We start from the raw sequence: 20,122 nt of genomic DNA on the forward strand, positions 1-20,122 counted from the left end.
TTCTTCCTCTGTGTTCCTTTTTCCCTCTTTTGGATCGTTGGTTATTTTTTCTTTTTCTGTTGTTTTCTCCACTAACTTAGAAGTTATAGTTTTACTCTTTTTTTAGTGGTTATCCTAGATAGTATACCATGCACCCTAATATTAATTGGTACTTTTATCCTTTTCCCAGGCAATGGAAGAACTCCATTGAATCCTTTGATGTTGTATATTTTAATTATCTGAATATGTGATTTTTAAGTAAGGTTGCATTTTTATTGCTCAGCATTTATACAATGCAAATGTAAGGTTTTTTTTTTTCCTATTTCAACATTGTAGTACATGTGAAGTATTAAGATGAATGAGTGTTTCTTATTTACATAAATTTGTGCTTGTAAAACAAAGATTGACATTAGAGCTTTCTAGATTTGATACACTTCAAAAATTTTCTTTAGAGGATACACAAAAAAAACTAAACCACATATACACAAACACACACACACATTCCTGATATACAATTTGTTCTGCCTTTGATTTCCAAGTTCTCCTTCCTCTCAGGACTATCAGTTGGCTATCTTCTATCTGTCTGCTTTTGGCTTCCTTTTTTACTGAGGCTTTCACTTCCCTGCACTTGTTACCTCCTTCTGCCTCCTTTGCTGCAAACTCTGCTGCCTACAATTCTTTCTCCACTTTTTCAACTTTCTTGTTTCTTCTTACTTCTTGGATTTCACTGAGAAAGTCCATACTTTAATAAAGATAGCTAATCAGAGTGCTTCAGGTTGGCAAAGCAACCAGTCACAGTGGATGGCGTGTTATCTTTGAGTATTTGACTTTTGACTTTTTTGGCTGTGTTTGTTGCTCCTTACTATTAAAAAGGTTTTACCACTCAGAACAATGTTAGTTACTTGTGAACACCAGAAGGCTAGTCTCTGGATAAATGAGAATTGACTGTATTATTAAAGTAGTTATGAGTTTGGTCAATGTAAAATTCATTTTTAATCATAATCTAAATGTACTGAAGTGCTCTATTTTAAAAATTTTCATCTCTCTTCTACAAAGAATAAAAAAATAATAGAACAACAACTTCTTGTGGATCAACTGAGTGAAGAACTAACAAAACTTAACCTGTCAGTGACTTCTTCAGCTAAAGAAAATTGTGGAGATGGGCCAGATGCCAGGATCCCTGAAAGGAGACCATATACTGTACCATTTGATACTCATTTGGGGCATTATATTTATATCCCATCAAGACAAGATTCCAGGAAGGTAAAGTCCGAACAATCTTTTCCTTATTTTGAGATTAAAAAAATTTTAGCCATGTGTAATATCACAGTGTATTTATACAGTCTCAGCAGATTTTTTTTGTTTGATTTTATGGAATTTTGGTATACCTTTTCTTTTAAGCGTACTTCTTTCTAGTAAACTAATAAACAAGAGAATACACAGTTACATTTGGAGGGAATAGTTGGATGGAGATAATGTCTATACTTCATCAATGTGAAAAAGGTATCCTTTGCCATATTTTCAGACACGACCAAGTTTAATGTCTACATGAATTTATTTCTTCCTTTAACCACACAAAGTTGAGATGTTAGAGGATATTTATTTCAACTTGTTTGGTCTGTCATTATTTTTGAAATAATATTTATATGCTATTCAGTCTTACCAAGTAGACATAATCAAGACAATATAAATATCAATATAAATTTTAGTTTGTGTGTGGTTGGTAAATATATACACACACAGTTTTAAGAATTATCAAAGAATCTCTATTATGGAAAAGACTTAATTAGCAGATTCATGAGTTTTGGTTTAGCAGGTTCATGAATTCTGGTTTCTATTGCCTCTTCTTATGAAGGGAAATGATTTGTTCACGTGAGATCCATCTGGTTGTTACAGTCAGAGGGATAAGAAATGAAAGGCAAGTGATACATGAGCAGTGCCATGGACTGTACATCAGGCAGCCTTGGGTGGTATGAATACTATAATAGCTCTGGACATTTGGTTTCCTTTGTAAAAAGAAATTTTAAAAGGAAATTACAATCCCAGAGAATGAAGTTGGACTCTGAACAAAGGTTTTATTATTTGCTCCTTAAATAATCCCCAAACTCTCACAAGAGAAAACTAGATACCTGCCAGTTATGGGATAAAATAGCCATGTCTAGTACATTGTATTTGTTAGATCAGTACTTCTTGAGTTGGTTCTTCCTTAAAGAATTCCCCTCCCTCATACCCCATTGGGAGGCCACCTAAAAAACTTTACACCCATCTGTCATGATGCTGATGTGACAGATGATCTAATTAGGTGACTGACAGCAGAAGCACAAAAATCAGATATAAGATGATTTTCAGAATCAGGTAGGATTTTTTAGGAGAGATTGCATGACGGGGGCCTATTGTCAAGTGATTAAATCCTAAACACCGTGTGATACTCATATTCCACTATATGTTATAATTTTAACAGCTTATAATAATTGATAAATGGACTGTCTCCTCTAAGATTTTATTGCCTTTTGTGAGAAGTCATCTTGAGGTTTGGTTACAGAGATGGTGCAAAGGAAATATTTTGTAATAGAAACCAGAACAAAGGTATAAAGGCAATTTCTAATTTATTGTTGTTGTTTTCCAAGGTCATTTTTTTTTTGAGAATTTAAAGTACATTTCCAATAGAAGAATGTTGTACTATAGAAAATTTCCAGGTTAGCCATACAATTTTATTTGTCCTATGACATATATTAAATATTTTTCCTAGAGCCTTAATTCAGCTATACCTAACTACCATGTGTAAAGAATAAGTATATACATTGTGGTATTCAAATTAGGAATATTGTCCTGGCAGAGGGAGTGGAGACGGTTCTGGGTTTCTTCCTGTGGTGGGATTTGGATTGGAGGGGATGCAGACCTTTGGCGGCAGCACCACAGTTCTCCAGGTGTTCTGAACTGGGAAGATGGGGAAGAGGGCACATTTATTGGGGTGTGTCTGTGCTGTGTTTAAGAGCTAGGATGTTTTCCATGCATTCTTTTGGTTTCATTTTTGAATACTGTTTTCTATAAGTGAAGATAGAAGAGTTGTCCAGAAGAGAAGGAGCTGTGTAGATTCTGAAAGAAGTATTTGTCTGTGAGGCACAACGGTATTGTTAAATTAATTTTGACCTTTGTTTGAGGGGAGCATTTTCCAGTGATTGGCTATTTTAAGAGTGCCAATCTAATAACCCCTTTAACAGCACTTAGAGTAATAGGATAAAATTAGACTTTTAAAATATCACTTTTTTTGTTGTTGGGTTGGGGAATCACTTGCAAGGTCCACACAAGTCCGCCTATGTACTCTCTGGATCGAATATTTGCTGGATTTCGAACACGAAGTCAGATGCTGTTGGGTCACATAGAAGAACAAGATGAGGTCCTCCACTGCTAATTTTCTGATAACAGTGATGATGAAGAATCAGAAGGCCAAGAGAAATCTGGAATAAGGTATGTTAAATATACACTGATTTAATAAATATTTAGAATTATATGCTGCAATAAATATAGAAGTGTAGGTTTTTTCCGTTGGAGTATATCTTTTATGTTTAATAGAAGAGTAGGTAACTTTTGCTAAATGTACTATCATCTAATGTGTTATGAAAATAGTATTTGAACACAAGTCATCAGTCTTATAACTGAAAAATAATTTTGCTTTTAGAGCTTTTATAGTAATGAGATTCTAATTTTCAGAGGGTTTTTTTTTTTTTTGGGTTTCCTTTTCTGCTGCCACGTTGGCAACAAACATGACTTTTCTACTGGATTCAACATGGGTGGGGGGGCATCCTTTTATTTTGAGCAATATTAGTAACATTCTGTTTTTATATGTAATTAATTTTTTTTAACATTACTGTCACTTTTTGGGGAAACTAATTTGGGGGCAGATTAGAAAACACTAACAAATAAGTTAACTTTCTGATTTTTTTTAAGATGTAGAAGTTGTTCATGGATTCAGAAGCCAGGCTCTGTTTATTCCCTTGTTAAATTGAGTGATACTCAGGATGAAACACAAAAGTCAGATTTGGAGAATGAAGGTACATAGATTTTCTTAAATAATGTAGACCTAATGGTTATAGGACACTTATCTTTTTCCTCAGTTGATAATTTAAGAAACATCCAGGAATTCTCAAAGACCAGAACTTGGTACAAATGCTTTCCTAGTTGGTAGAACTTCCTTTATGTTCTCTGTTTTACCTCTTTTACTCTTTTACTCCTTAATAATAAAAAAAGATTTTCTATCAATTAATTATGGCTAGAGATAAAGGCTAACTCCCTCAGAATAAGGATTTTTATATTCAGACCTGAATTGATATGCTTTGTTTTCCTGATGATGTTAAAATACAGTATAATTGTACTAGGTGTCTACTCCTTCACTGGGACTTGTGCCTAACATCAATGATGTATTTGGCATTAGAGCCCAATTAGTGTACTGGATGTTGGTAATGTTTTAGTACACAACTGCTAAGAATTTTTATGCATCAATAACAACATCAAAAACATTTATGAGCCACGCATAGTAGCTCATGCCTGTAATCCCAGTGCTTTGAGAGGCTGAAACGGGAGAATTGCTTGAGGCCAGGAGTTTGAGGCCAGCCTGAGCAACGTAGTGAGATTGTCTCTCTACAGAGAATTAGCTGAGCGTGGTAGTGTGTACCTACTCAGGAGGAAGGCTGAGGTGGGAGAATCACTTGAGCCCAGGAGTTCCAGGCTGTAGTGAGCCAAGATCACACCACTGCACTCTAGTCTAAGCGACAGAGCAAGACCCTGCCTCAAAAAAAAAAAAAAATAAATAAATAAATAAATAAATCTACTACTACCCTGTAGTTTTCACAACTTTTTTTTTTTTTTAGACGAAGTCTCTCTGTCACCCAGGCTGGAGTGCAATGGTGCAGTGTCGGCTCACTGCAGCCTCCGCCTCCTAGGTTCAGGCGATTCTCCTCCTCAGCCTCCCAAATAGCTGGGAATACAGATGTGTGCCACCACACCCGGCTAATTTTTGTATTTTTAGTAGTGATGGGGTCTCACTATGTTGGCCAGGCTGATCTCGAACTTCTGACCTTGTGATCTGCACACCTTAGCCTCCCAAAGTGCTGGGACTACAGTCGTGAGCCACTGTGCCCAGCCGGTAGTAGTAGATTTTGTTAACTCATCTCTCTTGGTCAATGCGTGGTTGACCCACAAAAAATAAGGGAATAGGGAATATAAATAATATAAGTGCTACACTTTGAAAATATAGAGCATCTCTTTAAGAACCTATATGTGGCTTTATGAGCCAAAAATTTAAGTATAACTAAAATAAATTCCAAAATGTGGAAATAATAAAGGTAAATGCTACTCAAGCAGCCATGCTTGAGCTGTTTGTTACTGCTCTGCAACCAGGAAAAAAAACTTATGTCGGAATGTAAATGAGCTTACACTAGTTCCTTCCTTGAGAAAGTCTGGCTATGAAAAAAATGTCACCTGAACTAAAGCAGTGTGCTCAGTGACATAGTTGATTTACATTCTGGTGCAGGTCAGTAACAAACAGTGCTAGACCACACTCTGAGTAGCCTGGTATAGTCTGCATTCTCCAGTTACAATAAAAGTAGAAGTTGATAGGAAACAAATTCACCCCTCTATCCATCTGGAAATTTTACACCTATCTCAAATATCTCATGTTAAAGGCAATGAAAAACTGTGTGTCTGAACCTATGGGATATTAAGAAAGAATATATACATATATGTATTAATTTGTAAGAAAATAAAAACTCTTACTGTAAGCTGGAATGCTAGAGTCCCAACTGCTGTGTATTTTTTCCCCTTTTTCCTTCCCTTCCTTTTTGTCTCTTCCACTGCCACCTCTAAATTGCTTTTGAGTCTGCTTTTCTTTTTTTAACTCTACTTCTGTTGAATATTTTATTTCTCCATTTTTTTTTAAAGATTTAAAGATTGATTGTCTCCAGGAGAGTAAAGAATTGAATTTGCAAAAATTAAAGAATTCAGAACGCATACTTACTGACGCTAAACAAAAAATGAGAGAACTTACAATTAACATCAAGATGAAGGAAGATCTGATTAAAGAATTAATCAAAACAGGTAATAGTATCTTGTGAACCAGCTTATATGAGAAAGAAAACTTCTAAAATTGCTTCTGATGTGGTCACAGTTACTTTAGTTTTTGAAGCTCAGGTCTATCCACTTAGCTTGGATTGGTGTAACAAGGTGAGTTTTTAGGCCAATATGTGGAGATTAGTTATCAGAAGAATTTTGTTCTTTTGGGATTTCACCTCTGAATTGTTCTAACCGGTGTGAACTCTGCATTGTGCTGAAATGCTGTGGCACTTAATGTGCCAGTTACAACATGTTTATTTTATTTTTTTGAGGCAGGGTCTCACTCTGTCACCTAGGCTGGAGTGCAGTGGTGCAGTCATGACTCACTGCAGCCTTGACCTCTGGGGCTCAACCAATCCTCCTACCTCAGCCTCCCAAGTAGCTGGGACTACAGTCGTGTGCCACCATGCCCAGTATGCACCTGTAGTTTTTATAAATTTTTTTTGCAGTGTATTAGAATTGATAAAATACAATATAGATGTCCTGTTATTATTAGTTGGCAGAAGCAGCTGCTATTCAAGAGAAGTCTTCAGTGAGAGGGCATTGAAAAGTAAGCACTCACTGACACTTTTGATAGTCACCATCTCTGAGGATTTTTAGGAAAGCTCCAAATTGCCCTTGGTTCTAATGAGCAAGAAAAGGGTCTTCTCTGTGTAAGCTCTGGTATCCTCTATTTTAAAACAACCACGTTGGGTATATCAGGCTACAAACACATGCTTGTTTAATGAGATCCATAGTAAGATAACCTTTCCGAAAGAAAGTCATCGATTCTAGTGGGTAAATATCCTCAACTTCCACAGGCAGTACCCTGAAATCTTGGGAATGGAGAAACCATTCTAGATAGCTCCTAGATACTCCTAAGAGGGGTCAACTGGTGTTTGATCCTGCCTGTGGGGAAGCAGCATGGTCAATCTCATTTAAATATCTGGGTAACTGGAGCTAGGATGATGCGTAGCACATATGTCACTAGGAATGAGAAAGCAAAAAGCTTTGGGAAAGTAGCTAAGCAGAGGATGCTTCTTAAAAAATGTCAAAAAAAACCCACAAAAAACTTAATGCCCTTAATGCTCTCTCACTGAAGACTTCTCTTGAATAGCAGCTACTTCTGCCAACTAATAATAACAGGACATCTATACTATATTTTATCAATTCTAATACACTGCAAAAAAAATTTATGAAAACTACTGATGCATACTGGGCATGGTGGCACATGCCTGTAGTCCCAGCTACTTGGAAGGCTGAGGTAGGAGGATTGGTTGAGTCCCAGAGGTCAAGGCTGCAGTGAGTCATGATTGCACCACTGCATTCCAGCCTAGGTGACAGAACGAGACAGTCTCAAAAAAATAAAATAAACATGTTGTAATTGGCACTGTATATTTTTTTAGTGGTTCATAAAATATTGGTGTGTTGAACAATTAATGAATAGTCCAAAATGATTTGTTAAAATATAGTAATTGTATGTATTTTAAAGTTAGTCAAGTAATCGTAAATTAGAGTCAGAGGACAGTTCACACTGCATTTAGTTAAATAACTTTTATCAAAAAATGATGAGTATTTTTGGATAGCAGTATAACCAGCTATATAAATAGTATAATAGGCTGGGTGTGGTGGCTAACGCCTGTAATCCCAGCACTTTGGGAGGCCGAGGCGGGCGGATCATTTGAGGTCAGGAGTTCGAGACCAGCCTGGCCAACATGGTGAAACCCTGTCTCTACTAAAAATACAAAAATTAGCTGGGCATGGTGGCATGTGCCTGTAATCCAAGCTACTCAGGAGGCTATGGCAGGAGAATTGCTGGAACCCAGGAGGCGGAGGTGGCAGTGAGCTGACATTGTACCACTGCACTCTAGCCTGGGTGACAGAGCGAGACTCTGTCTAAATAAATAAATAAATAGTATAATAAACTGTCTCTGGTGATTATTCATCCCCTGAACTTTAGACTCCTACTTTCTACTGCCACGAGTTTGCCAGTCTAGTTCAGGGACGGTTGCCTATTCAGAGCAAATGAAAACCAAGCTTTTAGGGTCACTAGCTGGACTTAGAATCAAAAGAGATATAGAAATATCTTTATTCTATTTTTTCTGTTCTATATATTTATAAGAAAAGAATTTAAAAGGAATTAATCTTGAATAAGTTCAGGTTAGTGAAAAAGGAGAGAGTTAGCTTTGGATGAAAAGATTCTTAAGAGACATAACAAATCAAATGTATCGTGGACCTTGTTTAGATCCTGATTTAAATAAACCAATTGTGAAACACATTTTGAGGCAATTGGGGAAGTCTGAATATGGACTGATTGGTGTTAATATTGTTAGTGTGATAATGACTTTTTGGTTATGTCCATATTTTGTATAAATGCTGATTGCAGTATGTATAAGTAGGAAGAGGAATTTAACAAAATGAAGTATGTATAGGTGAGATGAATGACATTCTGGGATTGCTTTATAATATTTAAGCGAAGTAAAACAAAAGGCATATTTGAAGCAGCTGTGACAAAATCTTGGTAACTTTTAAATCTGGGTGATGGGGATTCATTTTATTATTTCTTTTGTTATATTTAAACATTTTCATAATAATTTAAAAAAGGAATTCAAGCAGACAGATTATTGGTAGCAGGAGGCTGGAGTATACTAAGCAAGAGGACAGTCACTCCCAAATATCCTTCTTAACTGAGTTTGATGCCAGCAAAGCTCAACTACAAATTCAGAGGACAAGAAATGTCACTCTAAAACGCCAAAGATTGAACCAGTGAGACTGACTGGCAGCAGATGGGAACAGTCATTAAGGAACTAATCATTAAGAGGCCTGATGGCAAGCTGTGTTTGATGGGGGTGGGTGGGGACAACTGGGTTTTTAATGCTATGCCTTAAATAGTATCACTGCCTGGCTGGATTTTAGAGTAGAGTATTTTTATGTTTTTGATGTTTAACTTCTTTTTACATAATTTATACTAATAATAATTATTATTATGGTTAAGGTAACGATGCCAAGTCTGTAAGCAATTAGTATTCTTTGAAAGTAACAAAGCTAGAGCATGATGCAGAACAGGCAAAAGTCGAAGTAACTGAAACACAAAAGCAGCTACAGGAGCTGGAAAACAAAGATCTTTCTGATGTTGCAATGAAGGTAAAATTACAGAAAGAGTTTCGTAAAAAGATGGATGCTGCAAAGCTGAGAGTTCAGGTAATTTAAAAAATGTAATTGAGAAAACTTATTTAAGCTTTCTTGCTTCTGAGGATTCTTGTACTGAGTTAGGAAAGAAGTGGGATTCAGTTTATACCAGCAAGAGAAACTGGGTGTCAACTTTTCTTTTGTAGTGTGCTGGTCGATTTACATATTTTACAATCTGGGTAGTATATTTCTTAATTCAAGAAGTATCTTCTTTCAATCATCATATCAAAAAACCACATGGTAAGAAATATAACCATGAAACAGTGTTTTTTTCTGAAGGACAAAGTATTAAATAGTTAAATAATACAAATAAAACAGCTGGTACATATATGACACTTTGTAGACACTCAACAAATGGGAACTATTTCGAGATATGGTTTTCCCAAACCATAACTGATTGGCTTAAGAAAGATTAATAACTTTGTGTACTGCAACTCATCCTTAACTTCCTAATGCCTGGTTTTAGCTTTAACTTTAGAAATAGCTACAGTTAAAAATTCTATTCTATGAGAAATATTCCATCACATAGAGAGTTTGTGTGATGAAGCCATTTCCAGGTGCTTTGGAGATAGTCACAGTGCTTTGTTAGTCTGATCATAATGAACTTTCTAGGATGTGTCCTCTATTTCTTTATTTCTCATGGTCTACTGCTTTCTTTCATGTTATAGAAACATTTTTATATTTTTCCATTATAGGTAGAGTTGTAATTAACCTATTCACAGCATTATTATTATTATTGAACTATGCCACAGTTATTTGCTTTCAACAAAATAGATGTTTACAGTATACCTCTGGTGTGCCCGGCATATTGTAATATACCAGTATATTCTGGTGTGATAGGCCAGAAAAGTCCCTCCTGGGGTTTCTAATGCCACCTCAAACATCTGGGTATTTCCACTAAAAGTTGTTACCTAAATAGCTTCTCAAGTCAACATCAAGTTAAAATAATATGACTTGAATATTTGAACTGCTTAAAGGAGGACATAGGGTGGTTATCTATGTCACACCTTCCATTTTCCTTCAGAGTAGTTATTTCCATTTTGGAATTCACCTTTCCATGCTTTGCTTCCTGCTGTATATCCTTTTCTGCTAAGAGTACTGATAAGGAAGGAAAATGAAAAGTGTAGAACTTCACCACAAAAGAAACATCTGATACAGCAGAGGACAGAAACAAGACATAGTTTTAGAAATTTTGTACCTTTGACATATCCATGCACTACTCATGGGGATAAGGATGATAAGGAGGATGAGGAGGACAGTAGTTACCATTTGTTGAGGGCCTATACATACCAAATGGTTTATACACATTATTTAATCCTTTGAAGTGGGCATTTTTAGCCATTTTACAAATGTGGAAAGAAAGGTTTAGAAAGGTAAAATAACTCAGTCAGAGTCCCATAGTGGTGATGACAATGCCGGTTTTCAGTTCTCTAACATATCATACTTTTTTTTTGAGATGGAGTCTTGCTCTGTTGCCCAGGCTGGAGTGCAGTGGCATGATCTCAGCCCCCTGCAGTTGCCTCCTCCCAGGCTCAAATGATCCTCTTGCCTCAGGCTCTCAAATAGCTGGGATTACAGGTGCCTGCCACCACACCCGCAAATTTTTGTATTTTTAGTAGAGACGCGGTGTTACCACATTGGCCAGGCTGGTCTCAAACTCCCGACCTCAAGTGATCCACTCGTCTCGGCCTCAGAAAGTGCTGGGATTACAGATGTGAGTCACCGCACCCAGCCATATCATGCTGTTTTAAAATATTGAAATACTAGTATTTTTATTGGTTTAAAACAGTTACTTCAATTTTTAAAACAAAACATTTTTAAATTAAAAACTTCTAAAACCTATATTTTTAATGTCTTTAGGTATATGTAGAGCGTTACATGCTGCATTAATAGTTTCATGCTGACAGATGCACTTTTGAGCAACTATGAAATAAGTGCAAAAGACAATGGCAACAGTATCTCACTCTTAAGTAAGACTTTCAGGATGTACACTGATATTTTTAATGTTAATGTGAAAAAGACACTAAAGTACTGGTATTATAATTTTTGCTGCAGTATTGTAATTACTGTCCATTGTAAGTGGCAAAGCCAGTGTCCAAATTTAGGTACTGGAAACGGCAAAGGCCTGTGGCCTCCAAGCCAGTGGTACCCAAAGTAGTCCATCTGCAGATTGTTCCTCTTCTGTGATGAGATAAAGGTCAATCATTGCACAGCTTCCTTGATCAAAAAAGTCTCGCATGAAAACATCAACCGAATCTAACAGTATGCTGAGGAGTGCAAATTGACAACAATGTCTGTGAACTAGCACTGGTCCACAGATCACATTTTGAGTAGCACTGCTCTAAGCAGCAGTGCCTCTTGGGTACTTAGTTTAATTAAAACAAAACTTGCCTATGCTAACACTTTATTGCCAAAATAAAGGAAATAATTAATTGTGTGCATAATTTATGAATGACATCCCTTTACCTTTTTTATGCCACCTAATTGGTACTTAGTGCAATGCTAATCACATAATACAAGTTTAATATATGTTTGTTTGGTCAGGACTGAATTGTAACACAAGTATTTCATACCATTTTAACTTTTTTTCTTTTTTTTTTTTTTTGAGATGGAGTTTCACTCTTCTTGCCCAGGCTGGAGTGCAATGGTGCTGATCGCGGCTCAACGCAACCTCCGCCTCCTGGGTTCAAGTGATTCTCCTGCCTCAGCCTCCTGAGTAGCTGGGATTACAGGCGTGCACCACCACGCCCGGCTAATTTTGTATTTTTAGTAGAGACAGTGTTTCTCCATGTTGGTCAGGCTGGTCTTGAACTCCCGACCTCAGGTGATCTGCCCTCCTCAGCCTCCCAAAGTGCTGGAATTACAGGTGTGAGCCACCGTGCCCAACCCATTTTAACTGATTTTTAAGTGTATAATTCAGTGGCATTAATTATATTCACAGTCTTGTGCAACCATCACCACTATCTATTTCCAAAACATTTTCATCACTCCAGACAGACACTCTGTAATATTATGGAATAGCTCCTCATTTTCCCCTTCCCCCAGCTCTTGGTAATCTCTAATCTGCTTTCTCTATGAATTTGCTTATTCTAGATACTTCATATAAGTAGAATTAGATAATATTTTACCTTCTGTGTCAGCCTTATTTCATTTAGCATAATATTTTCAAGGTTTGTCTACATTGCAGCATGTACAAGAACTTCATTCCCTTTTATTGCCAAGTAATATTCCATTGTGTGGATATTCCACAATTTCTTTATCCGTTCATCCACCAATGGACACTTGAGTTGTTTCTACCATTTCGCTATTGTGAATAATGTTTTGGCATACAAATAAGTCTCTGGCATACAAATAAGTCTCTGTTTTCAATTCCTTTGGGTATGTACCTAGGAGTAGAATTTCTGAGTATGTGGTAAATCTGTGCTTAGCTTTTTGAGAAACCACTGTTCTCCATAGCAGCAGCATCATTTTACATTTCCACCAGCAATGTGTGAATGTTCTAATTTCTCCACACTTTTGTCAACACCTGTTTCTTTCCTTTTTTTTTATTATAGTCATCCGAGTAGGTATGAAGTTGTATCTCTTTTTTTTTTTTTTTGGGACAGAGTCTCTCTGTTGCCCAGGCTGGAGTGCAGTGGCGTGATCTCGGCTCACTGCTAGCTCCGCCTCCCGGGTTCACACTTTTCTCCTGCCTCAGCCTCCCGAGTAGCTGGGACTACAGGCACCTGACACCACGCCCGGCTAATTTTTTGTATTTTTAGTAGAGACGGGTTTTCACTGTGTTAGCCAGGATGGATGAAGTTGTATCTCATTGTGGTTTTGGTTTGCATTTCCCTAATGACTAATGATGTTGAGCATCTTTTCATGTGCTTATTGGCTGTTCATAAATCTTCTTTGGAGAAATGTCTATTCAAATTCTTTGTCCATATTTTAATTTGGTTCTTTGCCTTTCTTGTTGAGTTGTATGAGTTCTTTATATATTCTGACATTAAATTCTATCAGATACATGATTTCCAAATATTTTTTCCTATTCTGTAGGTTTTCTTTACACTTTGATAATATCCTTTGGTATGCAAAAATTTTTAGTTTTGTTGAAGTCCAATTTATCTATTTTTTTCTTTTGTTACTTGTGCTTTTTGGTGTCATGTCTAAGAATCCATTGCCTAAATCCAAGGTCATGAAGATTTATGTTTTCTGCTAAGAGTTTTATGGTTTTTGCTTTTATATTTAGGTCATTGGTCCATTTGGGGTCAGTTTTTGTATATGGTGTGAAGTAGTAGTCCAGATTTTGCATGTGGAACTCCAGTTGTACCAGTACCATCTGTTGAAGAGACTGTTCTTTCCTCCATTGAATGGACTTGGCACCCTTATCAAAAATCAGTTGGAGTGGGAAATAGGGAAATGCTGATAGGGGAAACGGGGAGATGTTGGTCAAATGGTACAAAGTTGCAGTTATGTAGAATAAATAAGTGTTTAAAGATCCATACGTATAAACCAGTACACCTTCACTCACATTCTTTATGTGTGTGTGTGTGTGTGTGTGTGTGATGGAGTTTTGCTCTTGTTGCCCAGGCTGCAGTGCAATGGTGCAATCTCGTCTCACTGCAACCTCCACCTCCCAGGTTCAAGAGATTATCCTGCCTCAGCCTCCCAAGTAGCTGGGATTACAGGCATGCATTACCATGTCCAGCTAATTTTGTATTTTTGACATAGATGGGGTTTCACCATGTTGGCCAGGCTGGTCTTGAACTTCTGACGTCAGGTGATCCACCCACCTCAGCCTACCAAAGTGCTGGGATTACAGGTGTGAGCCATTGTTCCTGGCCACCCTCACATTCTTCGTTTATGAAGTGGAACTTAAATATTCCTGCCAAATCTAAAGCTTTAAAATTTGGCATACCCTTTGATTCACTTACAGGAATTTATCCTAAAGAATTTATCCAAGTGGCATCACATTACCCAAATTCAAACCATACTACAAGGCTGTAGTCACCAAAACAGCATGATATTGGTATGAAAACAGGAACATAAACTAATGGAACAGAATAGAGAACCCAGAAATAAAGCCAAATACTTACAGCCAACTGATCTTCGACAAAGCATATGAAAACATAAAGTGGGGAAAGGACAACGTGTTCAACAAATAGTGCTGGGATAATTGGCAAGCCACATGTAGGAGAATGAAACTGGATCCTCATCTCTCCTGTTATGCAAAAATCAACTCAAGGTGGATCAAAGACTTAAATCTAAGATCTGAAACCATAAAAATTCCAGAAGATAACATTGGAAAAATTCTTTTAGACATTGACTTAGGCAAAAACTTTCATTACAAGAGCCCGAAAGCAGATGCAATAAAAAACCAAACAAAAATAAATAGATGGGACTTAATTACACCAAAAAGCTTCTGCACAGAGAAAGAAATAATCAGGCTGGGTGCGGTGGCTCACGCCTGTAATCCCAACACTTTGGGAGGCTGAGGCAAGCGGATCACGAGGTCAGGAGATCGAGACCATCCTGGCTAACATGGTGAAACCCCGTCTCTACTAAAAATACAAAAAATTTGCTGGGCATGTTGGCGGGCACCTGTAGTCCCAGCTACTCAGGAGGCTGAGGCAGGAGAATGGCGTGAACCCAGGAGGTGGAGCTTGCAGTGAGCGGAGACCGTGCCACTGCACTCCAGCCTGGGTGACAGAGCGAGACTCCATCTCATTAAAAAAAAAAAAGAAAAAAGGAAATAGAGTAAACAGACAACCCAGAGTGGGAGAAAATCTTCACAATCTATACCTCCAACAAAAGACTAATATCTAGAATCTACAAAGAACTCAAAACAAATCAGTAAGAAAAAAACAATCCCATCAAAAAATGGGCTAAGGACACGAATAGACAATTCTCAAAAGAAGATATACAAATGACAAACATATGGAAAAATGCTCAATATCACTAATTATCAGGGAAATGCAAATCAAAACCACAAAGTAATATCACCTTACTCCTGCAAGAATAGCTGTAATTTAAAAAATCAAAAAATAATAGATGTTGGCATGGATGTGGTAAAAAGGGAACACTTTTACACTGTTGTTGGCAATGTAAGCTAGTATAATCACTATGGAAAAGAGTATGGAGATTCCTTAAAGAACTAAAAGTAGATATACCGTTTGATCCAGCAATCTCATTACTGGATATCTACCAGAGGAAAATAAGTCATTATATGAAAATGACACTTAACACATTACACATGCATGTTTATAGCAGCACAATTCACAATTGCAAAAATATGGAACCAGTCCAAATGCCCATCAACCAATGAGTGGATAAAGGAAGTGTGGTATATATATACTGTGGAATACTACTCAGCCATAAGCAGCAACCTGGATGCAGTTGGAGACTATTATTCTAAGTGAAGTAACTCAGGAGTGGAAAACCAAACGTCATATGTTCTCACTTATAAGTGGGTACAGCATACACTGCTAGGGTGATGATGGGTGCACCAAAATCTCATAAATCACCACAAAAGAACTTATCCGGTAACCAAACATCACCCATTCCCCAAAAACCTACTGAAATGAAAAGGAAGGAAGGAAGGGAGGGAGGGAGGAAGCAGTGGGGGGAGGGGAGGGGAGAGGAGGGAGAGAAAGAGAGAAAAAGACAAAGAAAAAAAGGAAAGAGGGAGGGAGGGAGGCAGAAAGAGAAAATGTGGCTGGGCTCAGTGGCTCATGCCTGTAATCCTAGCACTTTGGAGGCTAAGGCAGGATGATCCCTTGAGTCCAGGAATCTGAGACCAGCCTAGGCAACATAGCAATACCCTGTCTCTACACAAATTTTTTAAAAAACAGCTGGGTGTGGTGGCACGCACCTGTAGTCCCAGCTACTCAGGAAGCTTAGGCAGGATGATCCCTTGAGCCCAGGAGTTTGAGGCTGCAGTGAGCTATGATCACCACTGCACTCCAACCTGGACAGTGGAATGAGACCCTGTCTCAACCAAAAATAAATAAATAAGAAAGGAAGAAAATATTTGGGTTCTACTTCTACATATAAACCAGAAATCTTATTAATCATTGCAATTCATATACATGCTTGGATACACATAGAATATCATCACTGAAAGCTAAATAAGGAACTGATAATAATGGTTGCCTCCGGAGAGAACTGGTAGGCTATCTGGTGGAGGTGAGAGGGAGACTTATGTTTATTGAATACTATATCATGACTTTAGATTATGTCATGTGTACATAGTACCTGCTTGATTTTTTTTTTAATTTACTTGATTATTTTTAAATTTGTAGCTTTTGGGTTAGCTTTTTTTTTTTTCTTTTGAGACGGAGTTTCACTCTTGTTGCCCAGGCTGGAGTGCAATGGCGCAGTCTCTGCTCACTGCAAACTCTACCTCCCGGGTTCAAGCAATTCTCCTGCCTCAGCCTCCTGAGTAGCTGGGATTATAAGCATGGGCCATCATGCCCGGCTAATTTTTTTGTGTTTTTAGTAGAGACGGGGTTTCTCCATGTTTGTCAGTCTGGTCTTGAACTCCCAACCTCAGGTGATCCGTCCGCCTTGGCCTCCCAAAGTGCTGGGATTACAGGCGTGAGCCACCGTGCCCGGCCATGGTTTAGCTTTTATTCAGCATTTTATATAGGGAAAAAGCTTTTCATGTATAGATTAACCCACAGTCATCTCATATGGTTTGGCTGTGTCCCCACCCAAATCTCATCTCCAATAGTAACCCCCGTAATCCCCACATGTCAAGTGAGGGACCTGCTGGGAGGTGCTTGGATCATGGGGGTGGTTTCCCCCATAGTGTTCTTGTGATAGTGAGTGAGTTTTCAGGAGATCTGATGGTTTTTATAAGTGGGAGTTTTTTCCTGCGCTCTTTTCTCTCTCATGCCATCATGTAAGATGTGGCTTGCTTCCCCTTCATCTTCTGCCATGATTGTAAGTTTCCTGAGATCTCCCAGCCATGCAGAACTGTGAATCAATTAAACCTCTTTCCTTTCTAAATTACCCAGTCTCAGGTAGTATCTTTATAGCAGTGTGAGAATGGACTAATACACATGTATACAGATGAGGAAACTGTTAAAAACCAGTCAAGAGTGGCATTATATTGTGCACTCAAATTAAAAACAGAAATTCCTTTTGAAAAAGTCATGTGTAGGCTAGGTGCAGTGGCTCATGCTCATGCCTGTAATCCCAGCACTTTGGGAAGCCAAGGCAGGTGGATCACCTGAGGTCAGGAGTTCAAGACCAGCCTGGCCGACATGGTGAAACCTCATCTCTACTAAAAATACAAAAAAATTAGCTGGGCATGGTAGCAGGCGCCTGTAACCCCAGCTACTCGGGAGGCTGAGGCAGGAGAATCGCTTGAACCTGGGAGGTGGAGGTTGCAGTGAGCCAAGATTGTGCCATTGCACTCCAGCCTGGGCAACAAGAGCAAAACTTTGTCTCAAAAAAAAAAAGTCATGTGTATATGTATGAATATATGTATTTGTATAAACAGCTAGCATATATACCAAAAATAATAACTATCTCTGAATGTGGCTAAGTGATTTTTTATTTTCTCCCTTTTACTTTTTTTTCTACATTTTTATAAGGAACATAGGTCACTTTTGTAATTAGAAGGGAAGCCAATTTAAAAGACGAAATCTTCCCATGACTTGAGCCCAGCTATCCTGATTGATTTATTTTCCCATTTCCTTGTAGCAAAAAGAATGTTTCCGGCTGCTACATTTAAGAGAGAGCTGGCCGGGCACGGTGGCTCACGCCTGTAATCCCAGCACTTTGGGAGGCCGAGGCGGGCAGATCACAAAGTCAGGAGATCGCGACCATCCTGGCTAACACGGTGAAACCCTGTTTCTACTAAAAATACAAAAACAATTAGCCAGGTGTGGTGGCGGACGCCTATAATCCCAGCTACTCAGGAGACTGAGGCGGGAGAATGGCGTGAACCCAGGAGGCGGAGCTTGCAGTGAGCTGAGATCACGCCACTGCGCTCCAGCCTGGGCGACAGAGTGAGACTCCGTCTCAAAAAAAAAAAAAAGCTACCAGAGAGTTTGGCTTGCTGATTACACTGATAAAAATCCCAGATGAGGCCGGCGCGGTGGCTCACACCTGTAATCCCAGCACTTTGGGAGGCCAAGGCAGGCCGATCACCTGAGGTCAGGAGTTCGAGACCAGCCTTAACATAGAGAAACCCCGTATCTACTAAAAAAAATGCAAAAAATTAGCCGGGCGTGGTGGTGCATGCCTGTAATCCCAGCTCCTCGGGAGGCTGAAGCAGGAGAATTGCTTGAACCTGGGAGGCGGAGGTCGCAGTGAGCCGAGATGGTGCCATTGCACTCCAGCCTGGGCAACAAGAGCGAAACTCCATCTCAACAAAAAAAAAAAATCTCAGATGAGCAATTCTTCTTGTCTTCAATATGGTTAGACAATAAATTTGGCTTTTTTCAGTAGGTGCATCCAAACATTATCAGTTGATTGAAAACTAATTGATGTTAACTGAACTTATGAATGGCTGAATTATACCCAGATTAATAACGTGTTAAAATAAGGGATGTGCTTTTCTGGTGAACAAACAGCTCTGGCCCATCTTCAAAAGTTATTTATTATTGCTTTATTTATTTAGCAGCGGTATGCTTTCTTCAAGCAACTGTGTTTTGTTTTGTTTTTATGGGCAACCAATATATAACAGAAAACAAAGCTGCTCTGATTGAAGACAGATGACAGACCTGCCCAGCCTCAAGTTCCCCTTTCTTTCCCTTCCTCAAGATGTTCCCTAAGAGGGCTCCTCAGAATCCCCAAGACTTCATAGAATGCAGTTTAACACCAGCTCATTTGATGGTACCAAATGGATAAGCAGAAGATTGTTTGGTGAGTATAGACCTGAAGCAAACAAAATTAGATGAATACTAAATCCAGATTCTGGGAAATGTCTGATGAGTTTTTCTAGTTCCACAATAGTACATGCCTCTCTGAGAGATAAGAATGTACATTCCTGACAGAAAGAATCACTCTGCCTTCAACAGTGCTAAACAATAGTGGGCTAGTAAACCAGCTTGCTGAAAACAAACAAAATAACCTAAAAATCCCTGGTCTACAGCAATTTGGCATTTTCTGTGGTGTGGACACTCCCACAGTGGTCTATCAGCAGAATTTAACAACGGCTTGCAAAATTCCCAAATATCAGTTCTTGTAAACCTCTACTAGCTGACTTTTGGCACACACTGGCAGAAAACCCCTAAGTAATTCTATTATATGTGTGCCCCACACAGAACCCAACCTGCTGTTTCTTCTTTATTTCTTCATACACTTGGGTTATAACATAGCTTATTAGGCTATAGCTTTCTTTGGGGATGTTCTTGCCTCAGTAATAAATCTGGATCAACTTTATAGGATTTAGGAGTTTCCTGAAACTCTAGCAATCACATACCTACAAACCATCTCTGGATGGTTTCTGTAAAAGGCAAATGGACTCGTCATGTGTTAATTGTTACTGGCTTTGTTCAGAGAGCAGCCAGATAACAAAAGCCCCATTATTTATTGACAGCAGCGATTTCTGACAAATTTTAGACATCCCTTCAACCTTGTGATTATTTCATACCTTAATGTCTTTTCTTCCCTTATGAATCATGCTGCTGTTTCTTCCTGGAATCCAGATGGACATTTTTTTTTTTTTTTTGAGACAGAACGAGACTCTATCTCCCAGGCAAGAGGGATGATCTTGGCTCACTGCAGCCTCCGCCTCTCAGGTTCCAACAATTCTCCTGCCTCAGCCTCCCGTAGCTGGGATTACAGGCATGCACCACCATGCCCAGCTAATTTTTGTATTTTCAGTAGAGACGGGGGTTTCACCATGTTGGCCAGGCTGGTCTTGAACTCC

The 20,122-nt window shown here is 38.5% G+C and overlaps 1 protein-coding gene across 1 annotated transcript in view; it reads left to right on the forward strand.

Annotated features, from left to right (window-relative positions):
* Positions 1–20,122, forward strand: part of LOC129043494 (kinesin-like protein KIF27) — a 51,237-nt gene that overhangs the window by 23,413 nt on the left and 7,702 nt on the right. Inside the window, 7 exon segments of the mRNA XM_054500174.2 lie at positions 1,036–1,242; positions 3,278–3,447; positions 3,928–4,031; positions 5,917–6,072; positions 9,062–9,267; positions 17,947–18,085; positions 18,935–19,113. Of these exon segments, the coding sequence (XP_054356149.1) occupies positions 1,036–1,242; positions 3,278–3,447; positions 3,928–4,031; positions 5,917–6,072; positions 9,062–9,267; positions 17,947–18,081 (978 nt within the window). The 3' untranslated portion in view covers positions 18,082–18,085; positions 18,935–19,113.

The sequence above is a fragment of the Pongo pygmaeus genome, chromosome 13 (genome assembly GCF_028885625.2).
Source record: "Pongo pygmaeus isolate AG05252 chromosome 13, NHGRI_mPonPyg2-v2.0_pri, whole genome shotgun sequence".
In the NCBI taxonomy this organism is placed as follows: domain Eukaryota; kingdom Metazoa; phylum Chordata; class Mammalia; order Primates; family Hominidae; genus Pongo; species Pongo pygmaeus.